The sequence below is a fragment of the Rhinatrema bivittatum genome, chromosome 13 (genome assembly GCF_901001135.1).
Source record: "Rhinatrema bivittatum chromosome 13, aRhiBiv1.1, whole genome shotgun sequence".
Lineage (NCBI taxonomy): Eukaryota > Metazoa > Chordata > Amphibia > Gymnophiona > Rhinatrematidae > Rhinatrema > Rhinatrema bivittatum.
In genome coordinates, this window is record NC_042627.1 from 5,529,729 (window position 1) to 5,556,924 (window position 27,196).

The 27,196-nt window shown below is 43.9% G+C and overlaps 1 protein-coding gene across 1 annotated transcript; it reads right to left on the reverse strand.

Moving 5' to 3' along the window:
* LOC115075070 (apolipoprotein L domain-containing protein 1-like) lies at nucleotides 1-27,196 on the reverse strand. The gene is made up of 3 exons (XM_029575231.1): nucleotides 27,084-27,196; nucleotides 9,545-9,593; nucleotides 1-1,277 (listed from the first exon to the last, which is right to left on the reverse strand). Exons 1-3 carry the CDS (start codon nucleotides 27,093-27,095, stop codon nucleotides 481-483), a joined length of 858 nt encoding a protein of 285 aa, XP_029431091.1. The 5' UTR covers nucleotides 27,096-27,196; the 3' UTR covers nucleotides 1-480.

A 27,196-nucleotide genomic window follows, 5' to 3' on the forward strand; every position in this document is an offset into this window, starting at 1 on the left:
AATTTGAATTTCATGTGCATCTTGAGTCTGCACGTGGTACCTAATGTCCTGAGAAATGTTTGAGTCCAAGTAAGAGTTTGTAAGTTGGCCTCTGACCCTGAAGCAATCTCGCCGTAGAACTGAAATGCATGCTGGGAAACCAGAAATTGTTTTCTGAAAACATTTGATAGATCGCTGTTTTTCAAGGAGTTAACAGGAAAAAAAAAACAACTTTTAGAGACTAGATCTTAGTGATAAAGCATTGTGGTAGTGCCATCACTCTACAAGCCGGTGCACATGATACCCCCAACAGTTGTACTCTTCCACTACAAGCAAGCAGACTGCTGCACATGAGAATATTAAATTGGATACAACTGTAGCAAAAAGTTATAATTAGATTGGCATTTTACTTCAGTCTGGATTGGGAATATATTAAAATTTCCTTTATTGTTTGGCTCACGATGGCCTTTCTACATGACAAAGATTTGCTGTATAGTGCCCTTACGGCTGACTCGGTGTTTCCTCAAACTTGTTGCGGACTTCACAGAGCTCTTTAAAGCCTTTCTCCAGATCATCAGCTGCCTGTCGGATATTGGCTGCAGATTCTGCTTTTGCCCCTTTCTGCAGATCTATTGCATCTTTGGTAATGCTGAAGGCATCCAACAGTAGGAAGATCCCTGCTAAAACACCTGTAACTTTAGCTATGCTTCGGATGCCTTCGACAGCACTTTCAGTCACTTTTGAGAGCTTCACCAACCGCACGATCTCCGCAGCACTGACAATTCCTCGCCCCAACCTGGGCATTGCCAATATCATGACTGGTTCAAGATCATGCAGTGTGAATTTGGAGAAATTCTCATCATTCCTTATCCGCTCCAGTAACTGCTGAATACCCTTCAAGCACTTATCAATATCCTTCATGTTTTTCTCGTACTGCTGTATCATCTCCTCCACTTTCTTCCTGTCCAAATAGTCATTCACCGTGTCGGAGATGGTGGCTGTGGCACTGGTGATTCCCCCAGCGGCTGCAACACCAAGTCCCACTTCTGTTAGAATCAGAGAAGTCCCGAAGCTGAATGGCGATGCTATAAGGCCAACGATGGTGGCAATACCTCCAGCTACACTCACGGCACTTCCGGTGATGCTGGCAACAGTTGCACCATAATGGAAGTCATCCAGGTTATCGGCAATTTGGTGCAGCTCAGCAATGCTCTTCTTGAAGGAATCAGTGTGCTGCTCCATGAGCTTGATAAAGTACCGCATACCGTCCTTCGTTTTATGGGCAGCTTCCACAATATCTATAGGACAGGAAGGAGAACAAAAGGGTAAATGCAAGTGTCTTCTCAAAAGGAGCCACGTGTATAGTATCCTACCTGAAGCACGTTACAGTGTTTATCATCTTCTGCTTTTCCTACAGACACAGAACTAATGTGTAAATCCAAACCCTGCTCATCTATCTTAAACACAGAATATGACGACATATAAAGATGGCAAAGCCCATCAATGCGCACATTATCATACCTACTGCAATACAGCCAGGGCCGGTATAAGGATATTCGGCACTCTAGATGAACCATGAATCTTGCATCCTCCCCCCAAACCACCACCTATTTTAGCAGTGTTGGCACAGCATCCACTTCTCCCTCTCTGCCGTATCCTGCATTCCCCCTCCCCACAGTGCCCAGAATCCCTTTTCTCTAGCCCTCTATCCAGCATTTCTCTTCTCTTCCCTCCTAGCATCAACGTTTCTCTCCCTGCTCAGCACACCAGCATCAGGCCAATATCTGTGCTCCCTTTTTGCCATGCCCAGTATTCTCTTTCTCCACCCCCTACATGTCCCCCCTTCTCTCTCCACCACCCAGCATCCTCTTTTCACAACTCTCCCATTGATATGGTTCTCCAAAATAAACGCTTAGAGCCAACAGCTGTACAGAAAAGCTTTTTATTTAAATGCTATAAAATAATATAACAACGCCTTATGGAGAGAGAGACTGGCAGAGTGCTAGGGAAAGCACTGACATAAATCCCCCTCTCTCAAATGATTTCACTGATAAGACTTTATATAGGATTTTTCTCTTGTACAATTCCAACCCCTAAACTAGGTTACATAATTGTCAACATTTCTATGATTGGTTTTCTACTATCAACAACTAATCTGAATGTAGATTTGTTCTCGCTCTGCATGTAAATTCATCCTCACCTTGTATGCTAATGGACTTGCAACTAACTACATTGTCATTTTGACCTTGTTGATTCTAAACAGTTCCTGTAGCCCTGAAGCCCTGTTCTTTTTGATTATTCAGCATTTTCTTTTTAGCCTGCAGCATCAGGTTGTCTAGCAAAAGCAAAGCAGAAATATTATATAATACTTATTAGCAGTTAAAAAATTCTTATAATCAAAAGAAAAATAACACAACTTAGGAGAACAAGAATATTGACTTGTGACATATCAAAAAGTGTTACATTTCCTTTTCATTGCTCTTTATTACAAGTTATGCCTATGATAGGGCCTATGAGCACCACAACACCTCTCTTCCAGCTTCCTCTATCTTCACCCCCACATCTACCCAGCATCCATCTCCTTTTCTCTTGTGTGATGCCTTAAAAGTGAGTAGGTGGCCCTATCCCCTCAAACGTTTGGCACTGTAGGTGACAACTGAGTTTGCCTAATAGAAGAACAGGCCCTGAATTCACAAGAACACTTGATCTCTGGGTTTACCCTGCTGTGGCAGGGTGAATGCAAGCCTATATCGAATCATTAGTAAGGTCATCTTATGCAAAACTTCCTGTTACAACACCTTAAACCACTTCTCGAACCATCTAATTTCTGTACAATACTCCAATCTTTGGATTTCTCTTCAATGGACTACTGTGACTCATTATTTCTTGGTCTTCCCGATAATACTTTACGCTCTTTTCAGTTGATTCAAAATGCAGAAGCATGTCTGCTAACTGGAGCAAATGACTCTGGTTCTGCAGACACTCCACTGGCTTCCAATTCATCAATGCATCAAATACAAAACAGCCGCCATGATATTTAACTTCCTGACTCACAATAACATTCCGTGGATTAATTCCACACCTAATATGCATTACTGTAGCCCTAATGCCATATGGGTTCCAAATATCTTTTTTTGTAGGGTATTCTGGTTGGCACCAAAGAAGTGAATGCAAGTTCTTGTGATGTTTTTTACCTCAGAAGACTGTACTTTGAATATTCTTTTTCATGTAAAATCTATTATAAATGCATAATTTTTAATTGTGTACATGGCGAGAGCAGGAGGTAGGGGTGCAAAGGTATAAGATTTGCCAGGAGAGTCACATGATGCAGTGGAGAGGAAGAGGGTTAAATCCTCTCCTGGCCCCTGATCTCATGATCCAGCCCCATCCATGCCTGATAAGCGCTCAATTTTGCATTCGCTGACCCCAGCAAGATAAGGAGAGCACCTGAGACTCCTACCTGGGTCACGAAATGACATCCCGCGCCACAAAAAAAGATAAAGAGAAACTGCGGAGTCCAGAACAGCCCGCCATGATGGAGACAGAGGGACCTGGACGCACTTCGCCTGCAGCGCTTGATGACATAAAAGCAGCAGTTTCCGAAGTGCTCCGACCGGAGCTTAAAATAATCGCGGACAAGCTATCATAGATTTCCTCAACCCTGGCCAACTATGATCACCGTTTTAGTGAGCAGGAAGAGAGGGTATCTGACCTCCAAGATGGCACTTGTACAACGTGAGTGGAGATCACCAAACTACGAGAGACCGTCGCCAAACAGGCCGAGAGGTTAGAAGACCTGGAGAACAGGTCTTGACGATCACATCTAAGATTTTTGGGGTTTCCGGAATCGCTCGATGAGCCTGTCAAAGTTTTTGGAGAACTGGCTGTCTAAAGAATTACAACTCACGATGATGCATGGGCCGCTGAGAATGGAGCGCGAGCACAGGCTACGCCCTAAAGAGGGGAAAAGTGGCCGCCCGAGAGTAATAATTGCTAAAAAATAATTTTATTTTTTAATGTATGTTATCTTCAAGAACAAATACAAACATTTGTTACAATATTCAGATATTGTAATTATTTTAACATTCAAATATTAACTAAAGCAAAAAGTTTACATCTGGTATGAAAGGTAATATTCAGAAGGATATAAAAAATATAAGCGGATTTGAGGAAAAAGAAAAGTAGGATAATTCCTTCTTTCTATAACAATTGAAAACAGAGTACATCTAGATATTTTAACTTTGCCACAAGTCCCAATTTTGCAGATTATTGGGTGTGGGAATCGAGAAAGCTCGAAGTTGAGATAATTCAAAGAATACATATTTTTGATTTTGATATACAATTTCACATTTGCATGGACATTTTAATAACATTTTCCCACCTAAAGCTTCAACCTCTGTTCTCAGGTTTCTTTTTATTTATTTATTTAAAACTTTTATATACTGACGTTCATAAGCATATCACATCGGTTTACAGGTAACAGGGGAATAAATATTTTGGAACTGAGAGGGAAGTATAAAGTTACATGTAACAAGGGTATAGAAGAACTTGGAAGAGTTGTAGAAAAAAGGTCAGGTGACCTAGGAGAGAGGATTTTAAATAGATAGAATAATAATAACTATAATATCATTGCTTGTTAATACATTTTTTTCTCCTATCTTGCGTATCTTTAGAAAAATCGGGATAAATCCAAATTTTATCACCGTGAAACAAGGATAATCGGTTCCGCATAAAACGTCTGAGGACTGTTTCTCTATCTGAAGCAAAAGAAAACGAAACGTGTAAAGCAGATCTACTCATTATTACAGTATCGAGAAAATGGCGTAAGGCTTTTAATCCCGTAGGCTGAGGCCACTCTTGGATGCTTTTCAACTTTTGGGGATCCATTTGAAAGCCATCTTTGGACCCAATGTGCCCTAAAAAAGGCACAGATTCCTGATGAAAAGCACACTTTGAGCTTCGCGTAGAGGTGGTTGTCTCGTAGTCTTCGAAGTACCTTTATCACATCTGCCTGATGCGTCTGAAGGTCTTGAGAGAAGATCAGGATGTCATCTAAATATACCACATGCACTGAAACAGTAAGTCTCACAGAATTTCATTCATCATATTCAGAAACATCGCTGGAAGGGCATGACTTAAGTACTCAATGTCCATCACGGGTGTTAAAGGCTGTTTGTCAGCTTCAACAGCTGTCCAGATGTCACTGGAATTCCTCCAGGTCAGGTCAGTAAGGCATTTTAAGGGCATTCAAGGACTGCAAGCAGGCCAAGGCAGCAGAGGATTCTGGGTCAGTTGCCCTCTGAGCTCAAGCACACATATCACTTTAAAGCCGCTTACTGCTTTTTTTTTTTACTCCATTTTCCGGTTTTCTCTTTCTTTCTGCTTTTGCTAGGTTTTTTTTTTTCAAAAAACAAAACGGAGAATTAGAGAGGTAACACTGATGAAAAGTGCCATTGGGGGGCTCCCGAAGCAGTGAGGCAAGGCCAAAAATGAAGAGTGAGAAAAATATAGAAAAGAGAGAGAGAAGTCTGTCTATGCCCCGGCGTGGAGAAAAAAGAAAAGACTGAGGGACCTCCGAGGCAATGGTTGCGTGGGAAATCCCGCATATGCTCAATAGAGCAAAGGCTCTATGAGCTAGGAGAGAGAGGTCTAGGTTGATGCCATCAGTGCACATCACCCAAGATGATGGCTAATTCAGCCTGCTTATATATGGAAAAAAAACCATCACTCATAATAATAAAACGAAAAAATATTTCAAAACTGCAGATGAATAGAACATTCAATAATTAAAAACTCATAATTGCTTTCATATTTTCCCCAAAACCCAATAAAATATTTCAAAAGGGCAGACAACAAATAACACAAAAATTAAAACTAAGGGAAAAGTTAACCAAATTATAGCTACACAATTCAAGGTTCCACATCTGGAGTCACTATTCAGGAAAAGGATCTAGGGTGTCATTGTTGATAACACATTGAAATCTTCTGCTCAGCGTGCATCAGCAGCCAAGAAAGCAAAAAGAATGCTAGGAATTATTAGGAAAGGAATGGAGAATAAAACAGAGCATATCATAATGTCTCTGTATCACTCCATGGTGCATCCTCATCTTGTGTTCATATATCATACACACACAGAATGCTGGGGATTATTAGGAAAGGAATGGAGAATAAACAGAGAATATCATAATGCCTCTGTATCACTCCATGGTGCATCCTCATCTTGTGTTCATATATCATACACACACAGAATGCTGGGGATTATTAGGAAAGGAATGGAGAATAAAACAGAGAATATCATAATGCCTCTGTATCACTCCATGGTGCATCCTCATCTTGTGTGCATATATCATACACAAACAGAATGCTGGGGATTATTAGGAAAGGAATGGAGAATAAACAGAGAATATCATAATGCCTCTGTATCACTCCATGGTGCATCCTCATCTTGTGTTCATATATCATACACAAACAGAATGCTGGGGATTATTAGGAAAGGAATGGAGAATAAAACAGAGCATATCATAATGCCTCTGTATCACTCCATGGTGCATCCTCATCTTGTGTTCATATATCATACACAAACAGAATGCTGGGGATTATTAGGAAAGGAATGGAGAATAAAACAGAGAATATCATAATGCCTCTGTGTCACTCCATGGTGCATCCTCATCTTGTGTTCATATATCATACACAAACAGAATGCTGGGGATTATTAGGAAAGGAATGGAGAATAAAACAGAGCATATCATAATGTCTCTGTATCACTCCATGGTGCATCCTCATCTTGTGTTCATATATCATACACAAACAGAATGCTAGGAATTATTAGGAAAGGAATGGAGAATAAAACAGAGCATATCATAACGCCTCTGTATCACTCCATGGTGCATCCTCATCTTGTGTTCATATATCATACACAAACAGAATGCTGGGGATTATTAGGAAAGGAATGGAGAATAAAACAGAGAATATCATAATGTGTCTGTATCACTCCATGGTGCAACCTCATCTTGTGTTCATATATCATACACAAACAGAATGCTGGGGATTATTAGGAAAGGAATGGAGAATAAAACAGAGAATATCATAATGTGTCTGTATCACTCCATGGTGCATCCTCATCTTGTGTTCATATATCATACACAAACAGAATGCTGGGGATTATTAGGAAAGGAATGGAGAATAAAACAGAGAATATCATAATGTCTCTGTATCACTCCATGGTGCATCCTCATCTTGTGTTCATATATCATACACAAACAGAATGCTGGGGATTATTAGGAAAGGAATGGAGAATAAAACAGAGAATATCATAATGTCTCTGTATCACTTCATGGTGCGACCTCATCTTGTGTTCATATATCATACACAAACAGAATGCTGGGGATTATTAGGAAAGGAATGGGGAATAAAACAGAGAATATCATAATGCCTCTGTATCGCTCCATGGTGCATCCTCATCTTGTGTTCATATATCATACACAAACAGAATGCTGGGGATTATTAGGAAAGGAATGGAGAATAAAACAGAGAATATCCTAATGCCTCTGTATCACTCCATGGTGCATCCTCATCTTGTGTTCATATATCATACACAAACAGAATGCTAGGAATTATTAGGAAAGGAATGGAGAATAAAACAGAGAATATCCTAATGCCTCTGTATCACTCCATGATGCATCCTCATCTTGTGTTCATATATCATACACAAACAGAATGCTGGGGATTATTAGGAAAGGAATGGAGAATAAAACAGAGAATATCATAATGTCTCTGTATCACTCCATGGTGCATCCTCATCTTGTGTTCATATATCATACACAAACAGAATGCTGAGGATTATTAGGAAAGGAATGGAGAATAAAACAGAGGATATCATAATGCCTCTGTATCACTCCATGGTGCATCCTCATCTTGTGTTCATATATCATACACAAACAGAATGCTGGGGATTATTAGGAAAGGAATGGAGAATAAAACAGAGAATATCATAATGCCTCTGTATCACTCCATGGTGCATCCTCATCTTGTGTTCATATATCATACACAAACAGAATGCTGGGGATTATTAGGAAAGGAATGGAGAATAAAACAGAGAATATCATAATGCCTCTGTATCACTCCACGGTGCGACCTCATCTTGTGTTCATATATCATACACAAACAGAATGCTGGGGATTATTAGGAAAGGAATGGAGAATAAAACAGAGAATATCCTAATGCCTCTGTATCTCTCTGTGGTGAGATCTCATCTTGAATATTGTGTGCAATACCGAGAAGGGCGACCAAAAAGTTAAAGTGGATGGAATGATTCCCTATGAAGAAAAGCTAAAGAAGTTAGGGCTGTTCAGCTTGGAGAAGAGACAGCTGAGGGAGGATATGATAGAGGTCTAGAAAATGAGTGGCTAGGAACAAGTTAAATGAATTGGTTGTTTATTTTTCAAAAACTACAAAACACTAGGGACACACAATGAAGTTACTAGGTGATACATTTAAAACTAATAAGAGAAAAACATAATTAAGTTCTGGAATTCATTGTCAGAGGATGTGATGAATGCTGTTAGGGAAGCTGCATTTAAAAAAGGTTTGGACATTTCCTGGCTTGGCCACTGTTGGAATCAAGATCCTGGGCTTGATGGATCTTTGGTCTGATCCAGTATGGCATGTTCTTATGTTCTTATGTTACGTATTCAAACGTGAGCCAGACCTCTCATCTGGGACATCAGTTTCAAAAAGAAACTGATGTCCTGAGGCTTCTACTTCACAGTCTCATTATGAGAGCCTAAACAAGATTTTTAACTAGCAAACTGAGCAGGCATGAACTGCAAATCACAGAACAGCTACACAGCAGCAAACTAAAAGGTTTTATTTGTGGATAATGATGTTATTCATATATAATCTGGCCTATAGCAGTTCAATGGCCTGGAGGCAGTGTGCAGGAGACTAGGGTTCAAATCCTGGCCCCATCGTAGGCTCCTGGGACTGACAGGGGTAGGGATACTATGGAGGCAGTATTCACAGCAGCTGCAACTCAAAAGGGACAGCTCTGGGTTAATTGGGGTGCAGGTGCCCAGGTTCCAGAGGGAGCTGCAGTCTATTGCTGTGATGTCTGCATTACAGAGGGAGGCGGGTGGGGAATAATCGGGGAAAAGCAGAGAAGGCGGCCCCTGGAGTCTCAGCTTGTGGGGGCAGACCCCGACGAGGCTGGAAGGAGAGCAAGGCCATGAAAATAATAGCAATGTAAGCCGGAGAGTATTTCATACATTGGATAAATATAACCGTGTCTGAAAGGCGGAATATTATTCAAATAATATCTTGTGGTGGAAACCTCCGGATGACATTCTCGGGGGTGGTACATAAGCAGCTTGGGGTTATTTTGTTCACTTGTGTGTTTTTTCTTATGGGGATACTTTAAGGATGTTTTGGAGGCTAACGACTGTGGAACAGGAGTGCGTCCCACCCCACTGTCTGAGATCACAGACCCATAGGAGGCCCGGGCTGCTGATGTGACCCAACTGCAGAGTGCACCATCAGCTCCAAAGCCCTGATTCCAAGGGAAACTTACCAAACGTATCCGATTCATCCTCCACATAATCCCACTCCCGCGGTGCAACCTGCAGGCAGAGAAACATTCAGTTATTAATCTGCACTGGCGGGCAAAGGGAATATTAACGTGCGGTTATTGCAAAAAGCAAACTAAAGTATTTAGCTGGCTAACTCAGAAGTTAGGCTCTGTCGCTGGACAATTAAATAAACTTTTTAGTGAATAGTGTGTATTCTGGAATTATTTTAAATAAAGTAAATACCTACACTACCAATGGTAAAAGGTTTTTAATGATGTGTATAAATTTAAAAATGTTAAGTGGAGTCAGAGAAAGGTTTTATACATGGTGTAGGTGCCCTGCACCTCTGTAAGGTGAACGTATAATCATCAACCTTCCTCCTCCTCCTCAATAGCTTTTAACGATTATTTTTTTTAAGAATTCTATATGTGGACTTGTGTTGTCCCTAACAACACCTGAAGGACTCTTCCGTGGCAATATGATTTTTAAATGCGTGACCGCAAAAGTTTACTCCATAATACTCAATGAGAATGTCAATAAAGGGTATAAAAACAGACTTCCCCGATTTTCTTATAAGTTATCCCAACATGTTTCAGACGTAAATGCCTTTCCTCTGGGGGTTCGATGTTTACCGGGACCAACTTCACGGAGTCTGCAACCCTCTCCTCGACGGTTTCTCCTGAGCTCAAAATATTGTGCCACAGGGCGATCTTCCTCTGTCGATCGCCGGGAAGGATAACCTGTCGGGTGAGCTGGATCCTTATATATATTGCTACTGGAGCTAAACGTAACCAATGAGAAGCTTCAACGTTGCAACGGGATTAATGACGTCACAATCGGACCTGCAAGAGAACTCGCTCTAAGTGCTGGTAATACGATACACGGACCTGAAAGAGGCACTCTGAGCTGTCAAAATTGTAAACAGCGGAAGCCCTCCTACAAACTTTAAAGGTGCAAACAATTTAATCATTAGAGCGACAAGAGAGCGGGATGGCTGGCATGTCAAAAAGCGTAGTCGCTATACTCCACTAATCATTTACAGAAGAGTGTTGAAATTGAGCTCATCGTTCATGCCTCGGGGTACGGAAGTTTTCAATGTAAATATCCAGAAGGCTTCTCGTGTGTTAAGTAACGATCGTATGTCCCCACCGCGTGGTGAGGGATTTATTCGCTCGATGATCGTCCATTTTAAGTCTGGAATTTTGTGCCCAGAATCCACTAGGTGTTGAACCATAGGTGCGGTAAGTTTCAATGTAGTAAACCGTGATTTATGTTCCCCAAGTCTTACTCAAATAGGTCTAGTAGTACGTCCAATGTATAACTTGGGACATGTGCAGATGATCGCGTACACAACATTATAGGACTGACAATCGGTGTTACTCTTTCTCCAAATCTTATATCCTAAGAGTGGAACTTCCCATAGAACACCTGTAATGGTCTGTGTACACCAAGAACAATGGCCACACATTTGATGACCCACTAAGGGGTCCTCCCTATCAAGACTGTCTATCTGGGCATGCACTGCCTGGTCTCTGATGTTTTTCCCCCGAGACATGGCAAATGTAGGTGGTTCCAAAAAAGTCATGCATTGACAATATATGCCAATGTCTATAAATGGCTGCTTTTATTGTACTTGCTGCCGTAGATTGTTGCAAAACACATGTCAACCGAGTTTCCTCCTTATGAGGTTTGTATTGTAATAGTGACGTTCGTGCACTAAATTTTGCTCTTTTGTAAGCGCAGTTAACAGCCTTCTGTGGATATCCCCATTGTTGAAATCTGCCAGCCAAAATCGCTGCCTGTGTCTCAAAGTCCTTCTCGGTGGAACAAATTCTTTTAGCTCTAAAATACTGACTCACTGGGAGCCACCGAGAAGGACTTTGAGACACAGGCAATGTTGTGTACGCGATCATCTGCACATGTCCCAAGTTATACATTGGACGTACTACTAGACCTATTCGAGTAAGACTTGGGGAACATAAATCACGGTTTACTACATTGAAACTTACCGCACCTATGGTTCAACACCTAGTGGATTCTGGGCACAAAATTCCAGACTTAAAATGGACGATCATCGAGCGAATAAATCCCTCACCACGCGGTGGGGACATACGATCGTTACTTAACACACGAGAAGCCTTCTGGATATTTACATTGAAAACTTCCGTACCCCGAGGCATGAACGATGAGCTCAATTTCAACACTCTTCTGTAAATGATTAGTGGAGTATAGTGACTACGCTTTTTGACATACCAGCCATCCCGCTCTCTTGTCGCTCTAATGATTAAATTGTTTGCACCTTTAAAGTTTGTAGGAGGGCTTCCGCTGTTTACAATTTTGACAGCTCAGAGTGCCTCTTTCAGGTCCGTGTATCGTATTACCAGCACTTAGAGCGAGTTCTCTTGCAGGTCCGATTGTGACGTCATTAATCCCGTTGCAACGTTGAAGCTTCTCATTGGTTACGTTTAGCTCCAGTAGCAATATATATAAGGAGCCAGCTCACCCGACAGGTTATCCTTCCCGGCGATCGACAGAGGAAGATCGCCCTGTGGCACAATATTTTGAGCTCAGGAGAAACCGTCAAGGAGAGGGTTGCAGACTCCGTGAAGTTGGTCCCGGTAAACATCGAACCCCATGAGGAAAGGCATTTACGTCTGAAACATGTTGGGATAACTTATAAGAAAATCGGGGAAGTCTGTTTTTATACCCTTTATTGACATTCTCATTGAGTATTATGGAGTAAACTTTTGCGGTCATGCATTTAAAAATCATATTGCCACGGAAGAGTCCTTCAGGTGTTGTTAGGGACAACACAAGTCCACATATAAAATTCTTAAAAAAAATAATCGTTAAAAGCTATTGAGGAGGAGGAGGAAGGTTGATTATACGTTCACCTTACAGAGGTGCAGGGCACCTACACCATGTATAAAACCTTTCTCTGACTCCACTTAACATTTTTAAATTTATACACATCATTAAAAACCTTTTACCATTGGTAGTGTAGGTATTTACTTTATTTAAAATAATTCCAGAATACACACTATTCACTAAAAAGTTTATTTAATTGTCCAGCGACAGAGCTTTGCTCTTGATTGTTTTTGTTTAGTACAGCAGTTCGCGGCATAGGTGTATCTTTTGATATTGATTAGGTTTAACTCAGAAGTTACCCAGCTAAATGACTATTTGGGCTCATATCCAGGTAAATGCGAGCTGGCTAATAAGTTAGGTGTCTGTCTATTTTATTTATTTATTTATTTGGCATTTTTTTTTTATATACCGACGACCGTTTGCACATCATATCGGTTTACAATTAACTTAGAAATTATAGGCTAGGCCTTTACATGGAACAGATAACAGTCTAGAATTTAGCCGGATAAGTTAAGGGGCGTTCCAGGTGCGTAACTGGGAAGAGCTGAGTTGGCCAACTTAGTTAACCAGCTACCTCCGATATACAGAGTTACCCGGATAACTTAGCTGGCAAACAGGCCAATGCTATATCGGCGAGTAGAAAACGGGCACTCAATGCTGAGAACCTGCTTTCTTAGTGTGCATCCAACCACCTCTCCTGGGCGCCCGATCTAATATTTAAATGACTTGCTGTGCTAAAAAGGACACACTAGGGAAAATTATGTGTCCCTAGCTCGTCCTTGTCATCGGACATGCAGAAGATATGGCTGGGCATCCAGCGGCTGACCTGATCTAAGCTCCCTTCCTCCAAGGTCTGGCCCAATGGGCCAAGCAGTCCAGGTCGGAACCGGGCATCCGGTACCTGAAATTGGGAATCTGAGGTCCATATTAATAAAACCTCCCTTGCCAAACTGCAAATCTCCTCCCTCCAGGCCAGGAATCCCTGCCGGAGACCCTCCTCTGGCAGGGCTGTTCCCGATTGGTCCTTTTCACTGACAGAAGGACAACCTTCTGAGAGGTGATTAGTCCTGTCATTCACTTGTGACAGTGAACGGACCAATTGGCAATAAGTGAAGGAATAAATTGTTTGTTTGTTACACACTGTTCCTTGTAAAGGCTTTGCCTAGATATTTTTTGGTTTGTAAGTTATCTGTAAACCGGCACGATGTGCAAACGGCTGTCGGTATATAAAATTAAATAAATAAAATAAAAATAAAAAAGTGAAGGAATAAATGAATAAATATTAAGTGTTGGGCATTGTCACATGTTAGTGAAAGGACCAATCACCTTTCAGAAGGCTGTCCTGAAAAGGGATTTGTCCTTTTCACTGTCAAAATCTCAGTGAAAAGGACCAATTGGGAACAGCCCTGCCAGAGGAGGGTCTCCGTCAGGGGTTCCTGGCCGGGAGGGAGGAGATTTGCAGTTTGGCAAGGGGGGTTTTATCATACGGACCTCAGATTCCCGATTTCAGGTACAGGACCCCCGGGTCAGACATGGACCCCTTATCCCATCAGGCCAGACCTTGGCAACAGAACATTACTCCTTTTTCTGAACCTCCGACTTAATATCGGCACAATATTAAGTGAGAGGAAGTCCAGAAAAGCTGTATTTTCTGCTTACTTTGGGGGCTCCTCAAGAGTTAATACCTGCACCAGGGCAGGCATTCATTTTTGAGAGTTAAAATGTGCACATGGGGTACACATTTTTTTTTTTTTTGCAGAGGTGAATAATAGTTAATTGCCTCATCAACATGAATTTACATGTGATGAGCGCTATTAGCTATGCGCTGGTTTGGACGCGCTAATTCCCGTATTGAATCAGGGGTTATGGATGTGCATCCAAAACGTGCGTCCATGGTATTGCATCGGCCTCTAAGTCTGATTGGGTCAAAGATTTCTCCTAAAGTTAGCCGCCGCCTATAGTTAGCTGACTAATTAGAGGGTCTATTTACTAAAGGTTTTCTCCCATTTAGTTATTATAGGAAAAGTGCTTAGTAAATAGGACCCTAAGATAACTGGCTATATTCAATAGTGTGGTTCAATATGCCTCCAGATTTAGCCAGATAATCTTATCCGGCTAATTTTGCTATCCAGACTGTCTGAATATAGTCCTCTGAATGTATATGGTTGTAGATGTGGCTGTGAGACACTTTCTTCAAATAGTTATTTTTATCCATTTATCCACATTAGACAGAGCCGCAGTGCAAGCTTTATACACACACACGCACACATATATAGTAGCCTCCCATAGAAGAGGTACAGCACAGGCAGCAGCAGTGCAAACACTCTCTCTCTCTTTCTCTCTCGCCCCCACACATAACAGCTCCAGCATATGGGCTGCTACAAGGGTATTAGGACCGTAGGAGAACCTTACAGCCTGGCGCTTCCCCTTCCCTCCAGAACATCACACACATGACTAATAATTTTGCATTTAGTTTTGTTTTTTAATATTCTGTTTATTTGAATCTCCAGGAAGGAATAGAAATGGAACCACAACAAGGATAACAAGAAAACAATAATAAATGTACAAAAGTAAACAATATGTTCAAAACATCAGAGCATATGAAATTAGATTCCATTCCAGAGCAACTTCACTTTTTAACATTCTTAAATGTGTCCTATTAACACAACCCTCAGTCACACCCCTTCCTCCTTACAATCATGTACAGCATTCACACGTACCCACACACTGCACACAATCCAGCTAGGTCCTCGCCCCTCTAGTCTCAACAAAATGTTCCAATAAGTTCCTTAAAGAAATTCAGGACTTGTTTCATAACCGAAAATGTCCTCTCTGATTGACCACTTCCCTTAAAGAAAGGATATTGTGAGGGTTCAGTATGTGCAGTTTCTAAGATAACCTCTCTCCAGCACTATTCCAATGCATTAATACCCCCCTTTCAGTAACTGCTGCCCCTTAGCAAAAGCATTAAGCCGACCAGATGTCTGTAGCTCTCATAATCTGCTCTAATGAGACCAAACTCTGTCTCCAATAGGCTTGTGATGTATTAAACATATGCCACAGGGCACCTTCCTGGACTTTCCACTTCAACCAAAGCTCAGAATGCCAGATATTCAAGGGATGTCCCAAGATCCTATCATTATACCCTCTGTGCAGCAACTTAAACTGTGTCTCCTTCACATGAGCTGCCGTAAAGTGTCTCTATATCCCTACAAAATAAGGCATCTTCTGCAATTTCTTCTCCTAGGTCCTTACTCCATTGTCGCCCCAGTTTAGTTAAGTAAGGAGAAGGCAGTAAAGATTTAAGGTGAGGAGACCAAACAGCAATTCTGTTAAATTTTGGGATCGTTTCAAGAAAACTCTTCTTGCTTGGTAGCCACTATACTATCCAATCTACCTTAGCTCACTTGCATGCAGTAGTGGCAAACTTGCAAAAAAGCAAAAATCTGATATTTGGGTAGGTCCCATGTCTCCCTCAGCTGATCAAATGAGTAAAACACTGATAGTATTCTCATCTACCCATTGATAGACTTTTGGGCCCAAGTGTGAAATACAGATTTTCCCCATCCTGGCTGGAAATCACGATTATTGGCAGGCCTGGCGCAACCGGTTGTGCATTCTGTGCATTTGCACAGAATGCCACACCTGGGATGGTGGCGGGCTGGCGGCACCAGGAGAGGCTGAGGGCTACCAGCTGCTTAGGCTCTGTTGGCAGCCCATGGCCTCGCCTATTGCCAAACGGCACAAGGCTTCCGCTCCCTCCCCCCAAGCAGGAAGATCAGTTGGCCGTAGTGGCGTTCTAAGGGGGGGGGGGGGCAAGTACAGGAAGGTCCCATGGCGGTGTGATTTAATGTGCTGGTGGGGTTCCTAATCCCCAACCGCAAAAGTGATGTCGCAGTGCTGCCGGTTTTTCCTCCAAGCCAGCGGCAGCAGAAGAGGCCCTGCAGTGCCGCCAACCTTTCCCTGGAGCCAGTGGCAGATGAAGAGACCGTGCTCTGTAGCCAGTGGCCGAAAGAGAGGTCTAAAATATGTGTTAAAGAGCGAGAGATTGGCCCTGTGAGTGTGAGTGCCTGTGTATGAGAGGGTGTGTGTGAGGGCGCCTGTATATGTGAGTGTATCTGTGTGTGACTGTGTAAGAGCCTCTGTGTGAGTCTCTGTGAGAACCTGTGTCCCTATGAATGTGTCTGTGAGAGAGCGTGTGTGTTTGTGTATGTTTTGTGCCTGTGAGAGCCTGTGTATCACATATAGGCTCTCATAGGCAAGCACACACACACACATGCAATGTATCTATGAGAGTGAAGGAGGGGCAGCCTGTGTATGTAAGAGAGAGAGTGTGTGTGAGAGAATGAATGTGTTATTGTGTGTGTATGTGTGTGTGTGAGAGAGAGAGAAGATAAAATGTGTGCGGCCCTACTACCCGCAATCCACGACAATCTCAGAGTTAGTGATAATCAGATCCCATGTATGAAGAACAGATTTTTAAACCTTATTAATTTTAATTATTGGGCATAATTTGATGATTCTGCTCTTTTGAAATATTTATTTTTTGGGGGGGGAATAGAACTTTTTTATTCATCAGATTTTAGAAATTTTTCAAGGTGTTTGGGAAATTTTCAATATTCTATTCATTAATTGGTTTGAAATATTCTTTTTATGAATATGACTATTATTCTGATTAATGGTTTATATTTTTTGATTTTATTTAATGTTTTTATTTTTCCATTGTTTGTTCTGCATGTACAGGCTGGCTTCTTGTGGGTTCCAGTTCAGTTCTTCTCAGCACGTTTCTGTTGATGCTTTCTGATCTCTTTATTCTGAATTTGGTCAGAGTCTGTCTGGGTTCTGCATATCTGACCGAGGTGAGGTATTTTGCTGGCATGTAATTTCTGTGAAGGGATCTATAGCAGCCTGGTTTCCTAATTAGAATTTTATTGGTGTTCTAGGGCCTGGTGTAATACATGCAGTGTTGCATTTTTGTAGATAAGATTGTTAGGGTTGTTTTGGTAGGGGAGGTTTACTGTATTGTAATGATAATTCTGTTTGTTCATGGCTTTCTGAGGGCTAAGCCCACACCCAGCACACATTACAGAAAGTCTAATTCCATAGGAGCTCCAAGGGTCTTTTTCGCAGAGTTTTCTGGTTGGCACCACAGCAGTGCATGTAAATATAATATGCAGGTTGTAAGTGATAGTTTTGCCTCAGAAAACTGTACTCTTGAATATTCTTTTTCATGTAAAATTTGTTATAAATGCATAATGTAATCGTGTGTGTCTGTAAGGCGTGTGGGAGTGTGTTTGTGCGCGCGTGTGTGGTGTGTGGGGTGGTGGAGTGTGTGGAAGGCTGTAAGGTTTGCCTAGGGTACCCCACACCCTTCCCTCTCCATGGTTTCTCTGTGTGTGTGCGCGCGGGGGGGGGGGGGGTGTTGTGTCAGTTTTTAAAAATACAGATTGCAGGACGGAGCTGGGCTTTATCTGATGAGCCCGGGACAGACACTGAATGAATTGGGGGAGGGGGCATCACAGTAATTTTTCGCACAGGGCAGCAAGAAAGCTCGCAGCGGCCCTGATTATCGGAAGAGTTAAAAAGGGAGACGCTTGCCAATCCTGCCCCAACATCTTCCTCCAGGTAACCCATGAAACCAAAAGCCGTGGCCCCCAACAGTTGGCAATTTGTTCCAGGGGACGTGCAATAAAATGCTGGGGTTCAATGGGTGGCTCCATTCAGCCAACAAGCCTTCAATATCACATTTACTGTTTTTAGAGAGCCAGGTCTTGTATAAGACACAGAAGGCAGAAAATGTGATACAATCGCATGTACAAGTTTGCATTTATAATAATAGTTTTTCCATGAAAAGGAATATTCTGAGACAGCATTATGAGGTCCACATTCAGCTGCTGTGCAGCTCTGCTAGTTAGGGGAATAATCGTAAGGCCCAATTTTAAAATGGCTGCACGCGTAAAAATCAGCGCTTACGTGCGTGGCCAGGCCCTGTGCGCAGTCGTGAGCGTAAGTGCCGATACGTGCACAAGTGCCGGGCCCTGACAAAGGAACGGGCCGGGGGGCATGGTCTGGTCGGGGAGGGGTGGGGCAGGGTAGGATGGAGACTGGCCGAGACAGCGGTCCTTAGCCACAGTCCCAGGGAAGCGCGTGCCTGCAGTTGGCTGGCACGCGCAAACTATTTCTGCTCAGGAGAAGCAGTAAGTAGAAAAATAAATAATTTGCGGGTAGGTAGATAGGGGATGGGGAGGAGAGGGGAAGGGAAAGAAGGTTAGGCAGGGGGTAAGGAAGTTCCCTCCCAGTCCGCTCCTCAACTGGAGCGAACTGGGAGGGAAGAGGGGAAGGCCCTGACTGCTTCACTGCGCGTAATTTACTAAAATTCTCCCTTGCATGCGCTGCCCGCACGTACGCGTGCTGATTTTAAAATCTGGCGCGCATGTATGTGCGGCTGGCACGTGTGCGTGTTTTAAAATCTACCCGTTATTCAGATACCTTCAAGTTAGCTGGATAAATTAACCAGCTAACTTTGAATATCGGAGTTAGCCAGATAACTTCTCCAGCTAACTCAACTCCTCTCCATTACGACCATTCCTGGCCCCTGAATTATCCAGCTAAATGTGACTTATCCAGCTGTGGGATCTGCTGATCTCAGCCGGACATTCAGTACCACTTAGCCGGATAAGTAGGACTTATCTAGTTAAATGCCGTTTTGAATATCTGGCTCTGCATTTACAGGCACTGCTGTGGTGCCAACCAGAAAGTCCTGCAAAAAGGATACTTGGAACCTATATGGTATTAGATCTATTGTGTTGCAAACTCAATTGTAAAGGTCCATATAAATCAAACCAGAAAAAACAATTTAAACAGGAAAAGTTTTGGCATTATGGAATTTTTGGACTTTTCCTGTGTAATTTGTTTTTTCTGGTTTGTTTTACATGGACCTTTGCAACACGCCTGTTGGATTGTGTTTGCCCATCGTTTCACACTTCCTTCTGAGTTTACCCCATTACATCTATTGTAACACATGTTGTGTGCAGACTTGATCATCAGAAAGCCATTGCTGAATCGAAACATGTTTACAATATAGTAAACCTCCCATACCAAAACAGTACTAACTGCCGGCACTAAGACAAAAACAACCCTACTACAAATATTACACCAGGCCCTAAAACATCAATACACCTTCAATTTGTTGCGCCCCTGCCCACACTTCATACGGACAGGGCCTTACCTTCGTGGCCTTGTACCGCTGCTGACACTGCTCTTTGTGGCCCGGACCGCCGCCCACACCTGGTGTCCCATGACTTGGAGACTGCTGCTGACTCCTCAGTTTTTCGCGGCCTGGGTGCCGCCGCCCATGCCATCTTCAGCAGGTCTGGAGGCCTGCTCCTCAGCAGCATGGACGCCGCCGGCGTCGTCTGTCTCTGGGCCCCCCTCCTGTGCGGCTGGGGGTGCTGCCGACGCGGCCTGCCTCTTCCTGCTCAGCAGGGCTGCTGTCCAGGGTCCTGCAAGCCTACCTCTGGCCTTCCTTAGGTGCCAGAGCGTGCCTCTTCAATCCTTTTAAAGGGCCAGTGGCAGAAAGTGGCCACGGCCCCACTGAAGCCTCAGTCTCTGCCTACTTCCTGGATCAGCCCTATAAAAGGGCTTCGCTCCATTCTTCCAGCGTCTTCACATCTATCAAGATGCTCCTAAAGACGTCTCTTCAATCCTGATGCTGTTCCAAGTCTGGATGTCTGTGAGTCCAGATCCTGATGCTGTTCCAAAGTCCGAATATCTTTGAATCCAAATCCTGATGCTGTTCCCAGTCCAGATGTCCATGAGTCCCAATCCTGACACTGTTCCAGTCCAGATGTCCATGAGTCTAGATCCTGTTCCATGTTCCAAGATGTTCCTAGTCCTAGGAGGTCCATTCCAAGTCCTGCAGTCCGCCCCATGTTCCAAGATGCTTCATGTTCCAAGATGTCTGTGATTCCTAGTCCAGAGATGTTCCTAGTCCCCTTCCTGATGTTGTCCCGGTCCTGATGCTCCAGTTCCTGAAGAACCCATTCCTCCGGTGAGTCCTTGTTTTTAAAGTCTGAGGTTCGGTCCTCAAGTGCTAAGTGCCAAGTTTTATCTCCTTGTATCCAGTCCTGACTCCGGAGGCCCCGAGGGGTCGCTTCGCTCCTGTGCTATGAGACTTCCTGAGCTCGCCCTGCTCACCTTGTGGTCCGTGACCAGCCTCCCGGCTGTGTAGGGTGCGTAGGGGACAGTGTGGTCCGTGACCAGCCCCAGGTGCTGTGTAGGGCGCCTGAGGGTCTTGCTCATCCCTGCCTGTGTCCTTGTTCTAAGTTCTTCATCCGAGTCTACAGTGTGGTCCGCGACCAGCCCTACGTGCTGTGTAGGGCACCTGAGGGACATGCCTTCCTCATCCTAGTCTCCACGTCCCCAAGTCTACATTCCAAGTTTACATCTTCCAAGTCTACGTTTGAAGTCTATGCTCGAAGTCTACATTTCAAGAGTACGTTTCAAGTCTATATTCCATGTCTCCAGACTCCTAAGCTCCACGTTGTACTCCTCAACAGTCCCAAGCTCCACGTCGTACTCCTCGAGAGTCCCAAGCTCCACGTCAGACTCCTCAGTCTCAAGTTCCAAGCACCTAGTCCTTGCCCGAGACTTGTCTTAGCCTTGTCTTCCTAGATCCGTCCAGCTCTGTTCCAGTGCCGCCCATTCTCGCACATACACCTCACCACAGGTACGACTCATGTCCCGACCTGAGCCGCCCTGTGGCCCAAGGGCTCCGCTCTCCCATGAGCTGAGTGATGCGCGCCGAGCCCGCACCATCGGCCCCTGAAGGCTGCGCTCGCTACACAATTAGGAAACCGGACAAACCGGTCTGCTATAGATCCCTACACAGAAACTAGATTCCTTGTGACCTCGGGCAAGTCACTTCACCCTCCTTTAGGGGGTCATTTACTAAAAGTTTTCTCCATTTTGTATCTATGGGAAATATGCTTATTAAATAGGGCCCTTAGATTGTAAACTCTCTTGAGATAGGGAAATACCTACAGCACCTGAATATAATCTGCTTTTAAGCATTGTGAGAAATGAAGTTTAAATGTTGCTATTACATATCTATAAAGAATTAGGAATATAAATAGCTTTATATGTCTAATATCCATGCTACTCTATGCTGCTAATTGTTAAATAAAAAGGCTACTAAAATAGGGCCGGAAACACTGACAGCTAGAAAGCACCCTTGTTGTTTTGCTAAGCACAGTAGAAAGAATGGAAGAATTGTTTTAAAGTGTTACTCTCTCAAGAATCTGAGGGCAAAATTGAACTTTGCTTCTAGAAATCGTTTTACACTTCTGATCTTAGGCAGCTGCTTAAAAAGGAAACTGACAAGAGATCTGTGCAGTCTGATTAACCTTTGCACAGCACTTAGAGCACTATCCTTTTTCTGCAGAAGCCGTTGGAGGTCAAAATGCCAAATTAAGAAATCCTCTATTAGGCTTGCTGAGTATAAAGGAATAAAGAGCAGAATGCTGAAGAAGCAATCCCTCTGTGAACCCCACCCTGTGCTTGCCTAAGTCTTTGTGCAGAACAGAAAATTAGAATAGCCTGGTAAAGAATAGAGCTAAAATGCTGACTGCATGGATTAGAAAAAAAGAGGAACAAGAAAGAATGTATAACTTGTAATCTGAGCAATGTAATGTGTGCCTACTGTCTGTGGCCACCCGGGCTTGCAAGTTCATGAGAATAAACTTCTTTGTATGTTCATTAACTAATCATTCCCAGAGAGGAATTTGTTTGTTTCTTACAGTAACATGAAAGATGTTCCATAAATTAATACTAATATTATTACATACTTGCAGAATACTTCCCCTCGGTCACAGACTCTCATTAAAAACAGAAAAAAGAGACCATAAAGTATAAATAGAAATGTGCAGATAAAAATCAAACTGGAAACCGCAACAAGCCAGATTCTGTATGCCATACAATAGAAAAACAGAAACATCACCAGTTCCCATAAAACATAAAAAAAACAACCATCAAACACAATAGTAAAATCATACTAATAAAAAGAATAAATATTCGAAATCGCTGATGAATAGAACGCCCAATAATTTAAAACTCAAATACAAATTTTTTCAAAATTTCCCAAATACCAATAAAATATTTCTAAACAGCAGGCACATCAAACACCCAATAATTAAAACTAATAAGGATTAAAAAAAATCCCCTGCTCTCTAAGCCTGGGTGTTGTTCGCTCCGTCCGTGGTCGGCCCGCAGGCAGCCCTGCTCACCTCGCTCACACTCCAGCAGGTCCCAACGCAGCCTGCCCCCAGTAGTGACCAGTTGCTGCCGACCCCAGCGCTCCGTGTTGGCGTCTCCTAGGCCTTCCACCTCACGGGCTGGCCTACAGGCCTGATCGGCGTCCTCCCTGGCCAGGCCCGGGCCCCTAGGCACGCACGGATCCCGCAGCCTCTTAAAGGGCCTGCGGCAAGAAACTGCTCTGCGGCGTCTCCAGATGATGGCATGTAAGAGCCCTATTTAAGAGAGGCCTCAGACCAGACTTCCTTGCCTTGGCAACAGGTCGTCACACTTGCGTGTGTGTGCGTTGCCGTCCCTTGTGCTTGTTCCTGTGCTAGTTCCTGTGTTTGTTTCAGTGTTCCCGAGTCTCCTCCTGCATTCCCGTGGTCCTTCCAGTGTTCCTGTGCTTGTTCCAGTGTTCCCGAGTCTCCTTCTACGTTCAGCAACCCAGGTTGTACTTCTCACGGACTGATCCTTGGTACTGACCTCTGCTCGCCTTTGACCATGCTCGGACTGATACCTGGAACTGACCTCTGCTTGCCTTGGACTACGCTTGGACTGATCCCCTGGCATTGACCATTGCGCTGCACCTGGACACTCACTTTGCCACTCCTGTGACCACCAGGCCTGCCTGCCTTGGCGCTGTGGTGGCCCATCCCGAGCTAGACCACTAGGGTCCACCTATCCTGCCCGGAGGACCTTCAGTTCCTGTCTTGGACCCGTGACCTCTGTCCAGTCTAGCTCGAGTGTTCACCGCCAGCCGTGCATCCCTGCCATTCGTGGGCACACATCTCCATCGTCTCTTCTGGAGACCCCCAGAAGTCCACCTAAAGCCTAGGCAGCCTGGGAATCCAAGGGCTCAACCCACGGAGCACCCGGGCCGTTATTGGTGAAACTCCGGCTTGCCTCTATCTCCTTGTGTGCTCCACCTCCTGGCCACAGGTTCCCTCTGGGTCCCCTCAGAGGGCCGTACCAATCCTGTGCCAGGCCAAGGGTCCACCTCCAGCGCAACACTGGGAACCTTTGATTTCCAGTCACTTTGAGATTATTGTGGATTAGTGGGGGCAGGGCAGTGGCACACACACATACACTCGCTTACGTAGGCTCACACACACACATGCTCTCTCACATGCTTTCTCACATACATACTTGCTCACACATGCCCTCACACACATTCTGTCTCTTGCACAAACTTACACACAGGGCTGGTGCAAGGGTATATGGTGCCCTAAGCGAACCATAAGTCATACATACCTTTTCTGTACCTTACCTACTGGCCACAACTGCAGCACTGCACTCTGTGATAGCATTAGCAGTGTCTCCAGAACAGCACTCCTTTTTTTGGAAGTGTTAGCTCTGCCATAGCATTCCTCTGTGCCTTGTGCTGACAGGATTTTGCAGCCCCAAGAATTTTAGTGCTCTAGGTGATCATCTAATTTGCCTAATGGAAGCACTTGCCCTACACACACACACACACACACACACACACACACACACACTCTCTCTCTCTCTCACTCACACACACACTCTCACACACTCTCACTCTCTCTCTCTCACTCTCTCACACACACACACACACACACTCTCTCTCTCTCTCACAAACTCAGACACACACATATTCTCTTTCTGTTGCCCTCCCCCAGAATGTGCAGACAGCAGTAGTCTCCTCCTTGAGACTGTGCAGCATAGGGAAGCCTTCTCTCTCCCGTTTGTGGGGAAAATGCTGCTTCCCTCTTCAGCCAGGAGGGCCCAGCCACTGCTTTTCCTCCTCTCTTCCGCTAGGAGGGCCCTGCTGATGTTGCTCTGGTGTAGCCCCCTAATCTTGACTCCACAGTGCCCATACCTCCTGCTTCTTCTGGCACAATTGGGCCAACAACTTCCCACCTGTGCCTGCCCTTAACACATTCCCTCTTTCAGCCCCCAGGGGCAGGAAGGAGGCAGCCCACTCACTGCAGAACTGCCACCAGAAAGAGTCTGGAGTGTAGCTTGCACATCTGAGCAAGGCCAGTGGAAGCACCAGGCGGCCACCCCCAAACCTGTGATGTTCTAGGCAGCCACCTAGTCTGCTAAGTGTTTCCACCAGCCCTGTACAGCATGGACCTCAACAGTGTAAGCTTGCCTCACGCACTGTCCCATCATGCACTGCCCCACCAGGGCGCACACCCACAAACACAAACACACACTGATGGGAAGGCAAGATGGTTGTCAACTCTTGTGGTTAGAAGGGTGCTGGAGGAGGTAAGGAGGGAAAGCAAGTTTGCTTATCTGTAAACAGCATGAATTAGCCATTCTGTGTGGGTGACATCATCCAATGGTGCTGATAGTAACCCAATTCTCAGAGCATGAGCGGGAGTTCCCATGCACAATTGCTGCCTCATGAGTCCAATCTCTTCCAGAGTTTTAGTGAGTACTCAGCTCTCCAGGGAGGCAGGTAGGTATTACAAATGGCCTATTCATCCTGCTGTCTATGAAGAACCCTGTTAACAGATAAGCAAACTTGCTTTTTCCTTTAACAAGCAGAGGCATGAATTAGCCATTGGGGAGGCCGAAGCTCAGGGTTGCACTGGGAAAGCACTTACTTAACGATATCCTGGCCCCGCCACCTGGAGATTGAAAAGGCTGCAGAGAACTGTCTCCAAGGGTCATACTGTCCAAACAATAGCAATACGTGAAAGTGTGCATAACCAAGTAGAAACTTTGCATACGTCTTCCATAAAGGTGGCCCTGAGATCAGCCTCTGAAGTTACCATGGCTTTCACTTGAGCTTTGACAGAGTCTGTAATCTGCAAGCAAACTAGCACATAACAATGCATCGATATAGGCCTGTAGCTAATTGGAAAGAGCTGATTTTGTTTCCTTTATATATAGTATTTTATCATTAATAACTTGTTTAATTTTGTTTTATTTTGCATTGTTTATATTTTCTCATGTATTTATGATTAGTTATAAACTGTCAAGATTGTCCACAGATTGACGGTATACAAAACAAGCAAATAAATAAATTAAATGAATAAATAAATGGCCCTTTCCGATCTATCAGGATGAAAGGACACAAAGAGTCGAGAAGCTTGATGATGAGGCTGAGTTCTCTTTAAGTGCTACGCTGGGACCTCTTACACTCCAAGCAGTGAAGAGCCCGTATTTTATGCACATGTGGTCTCAGAAAGGATGCAGCAAATACAATAACTTGAATAATATGGAACACAGATATCACTTTCAGAAGCTCAGGTCCTTTCAAAGATGTAGATACAAAGTGAGTCAAATGACCTGATAAAGCATAAAATCTGCCACAGTAAAATAAGCACAGCCACGGTGAAAAGCAGGACTTGGTGTGGCTGTTTATCTGTGCACAAACACGTAAGATGTGACATAAAGTGACTAAACATGCTGATGGCTCGGTGAGTTTATGTGGCTGTCAGTTTTTGCCGTCACTAATACTATTTACTGCGTCCCACAACCCTGCCACCTAGGAGAATGCGTAATCTACCTAATGGTGAACTCAGCCCTTGGATTCTGGCTATACAGTTAACAGACTGCTGTCATTATATTGCATTTCATTTGAATTATTAAAATATATTCATTGCTTAACACTTAAGGCCTAAGAGATGTACAAAATAAAACATTAATATAAAATAACAAATACAAAAAACAGTTAGAAACAAAACATTTGGAAGTTCACTAGAATCACAACTTCTGGAGGCATACTTTGATGAAACCACTGAGGGGCGCAACAATTGCTGACTTATTGCACGAGAGGAGACACCGCGAATGAACCTAACCAAAAGCCTGTTATAGCAGAAAACCTTTCAGAGAACATCTGAACTTCGTTAAACAATCACTAATTCTAAGCTCTATTGCTAGAGTATTCCCGAGACCAGGCGAGCAGCTCTGACTGAGGGAACATCAAGCAGTCCACGCTGCCAGGGTCTTCCAAGAAAGCATTAACCCACGGGCACAAGCTTGATGAATCAGTTTAAATACGGCCATCCCGATTTTATAAACAATTCTCTGCTGTATTGGAAGCCAGAGCAAATCAACAAGTGCAGGAGTAATGTGTGATCATAAGGTTTGACCCCCACATAACTCAGAGGAGCTGAAGCATATTCAGAGCTCTACAGAGATTTTCTGATCCCCGAGACAGGACACCCACAGACACAGCCGATGAGATCCCCTATTCAGCTGCTGCACAAAGGGTGAATGTGGGTGAATGGACCTGCAGGAGGTAAGTGGGCAGGAAGCACAGCCAGAGGCTAAGGGGTAAAAGCTGGACAATTTGCACACTTGCCTAGGGCAGCAAAAACGCTTGTGCCAGCCTTGGGCATTAGCACTGGTGCTCTCTGGTAAAGACGGCCCCAGCAATTTTTCCAAAATGAAGTGCAATACCTGTTTCTGCATGGTTCGGCTTCGTGTGAACTCCTTGTTGCTTCTATCTGAGCGCAGGCAAAGGAAATGGAAGTCAGTCTACAGCAGAGAACAGAGAAGTGATGAAACGAAAC

Excerpts from the sequence above, each read along its gene's own strand:
- LOC115075070 (XM_029575231.1), bottom strand. Across the intron at positions 1,278-9,544 it reads GGATGAATCGGATACGTTTG|ATATTGTGGAAGCTGCCCAT; the intron begins GTAAGTTTCCCT and ends CCTGTCCTATAG.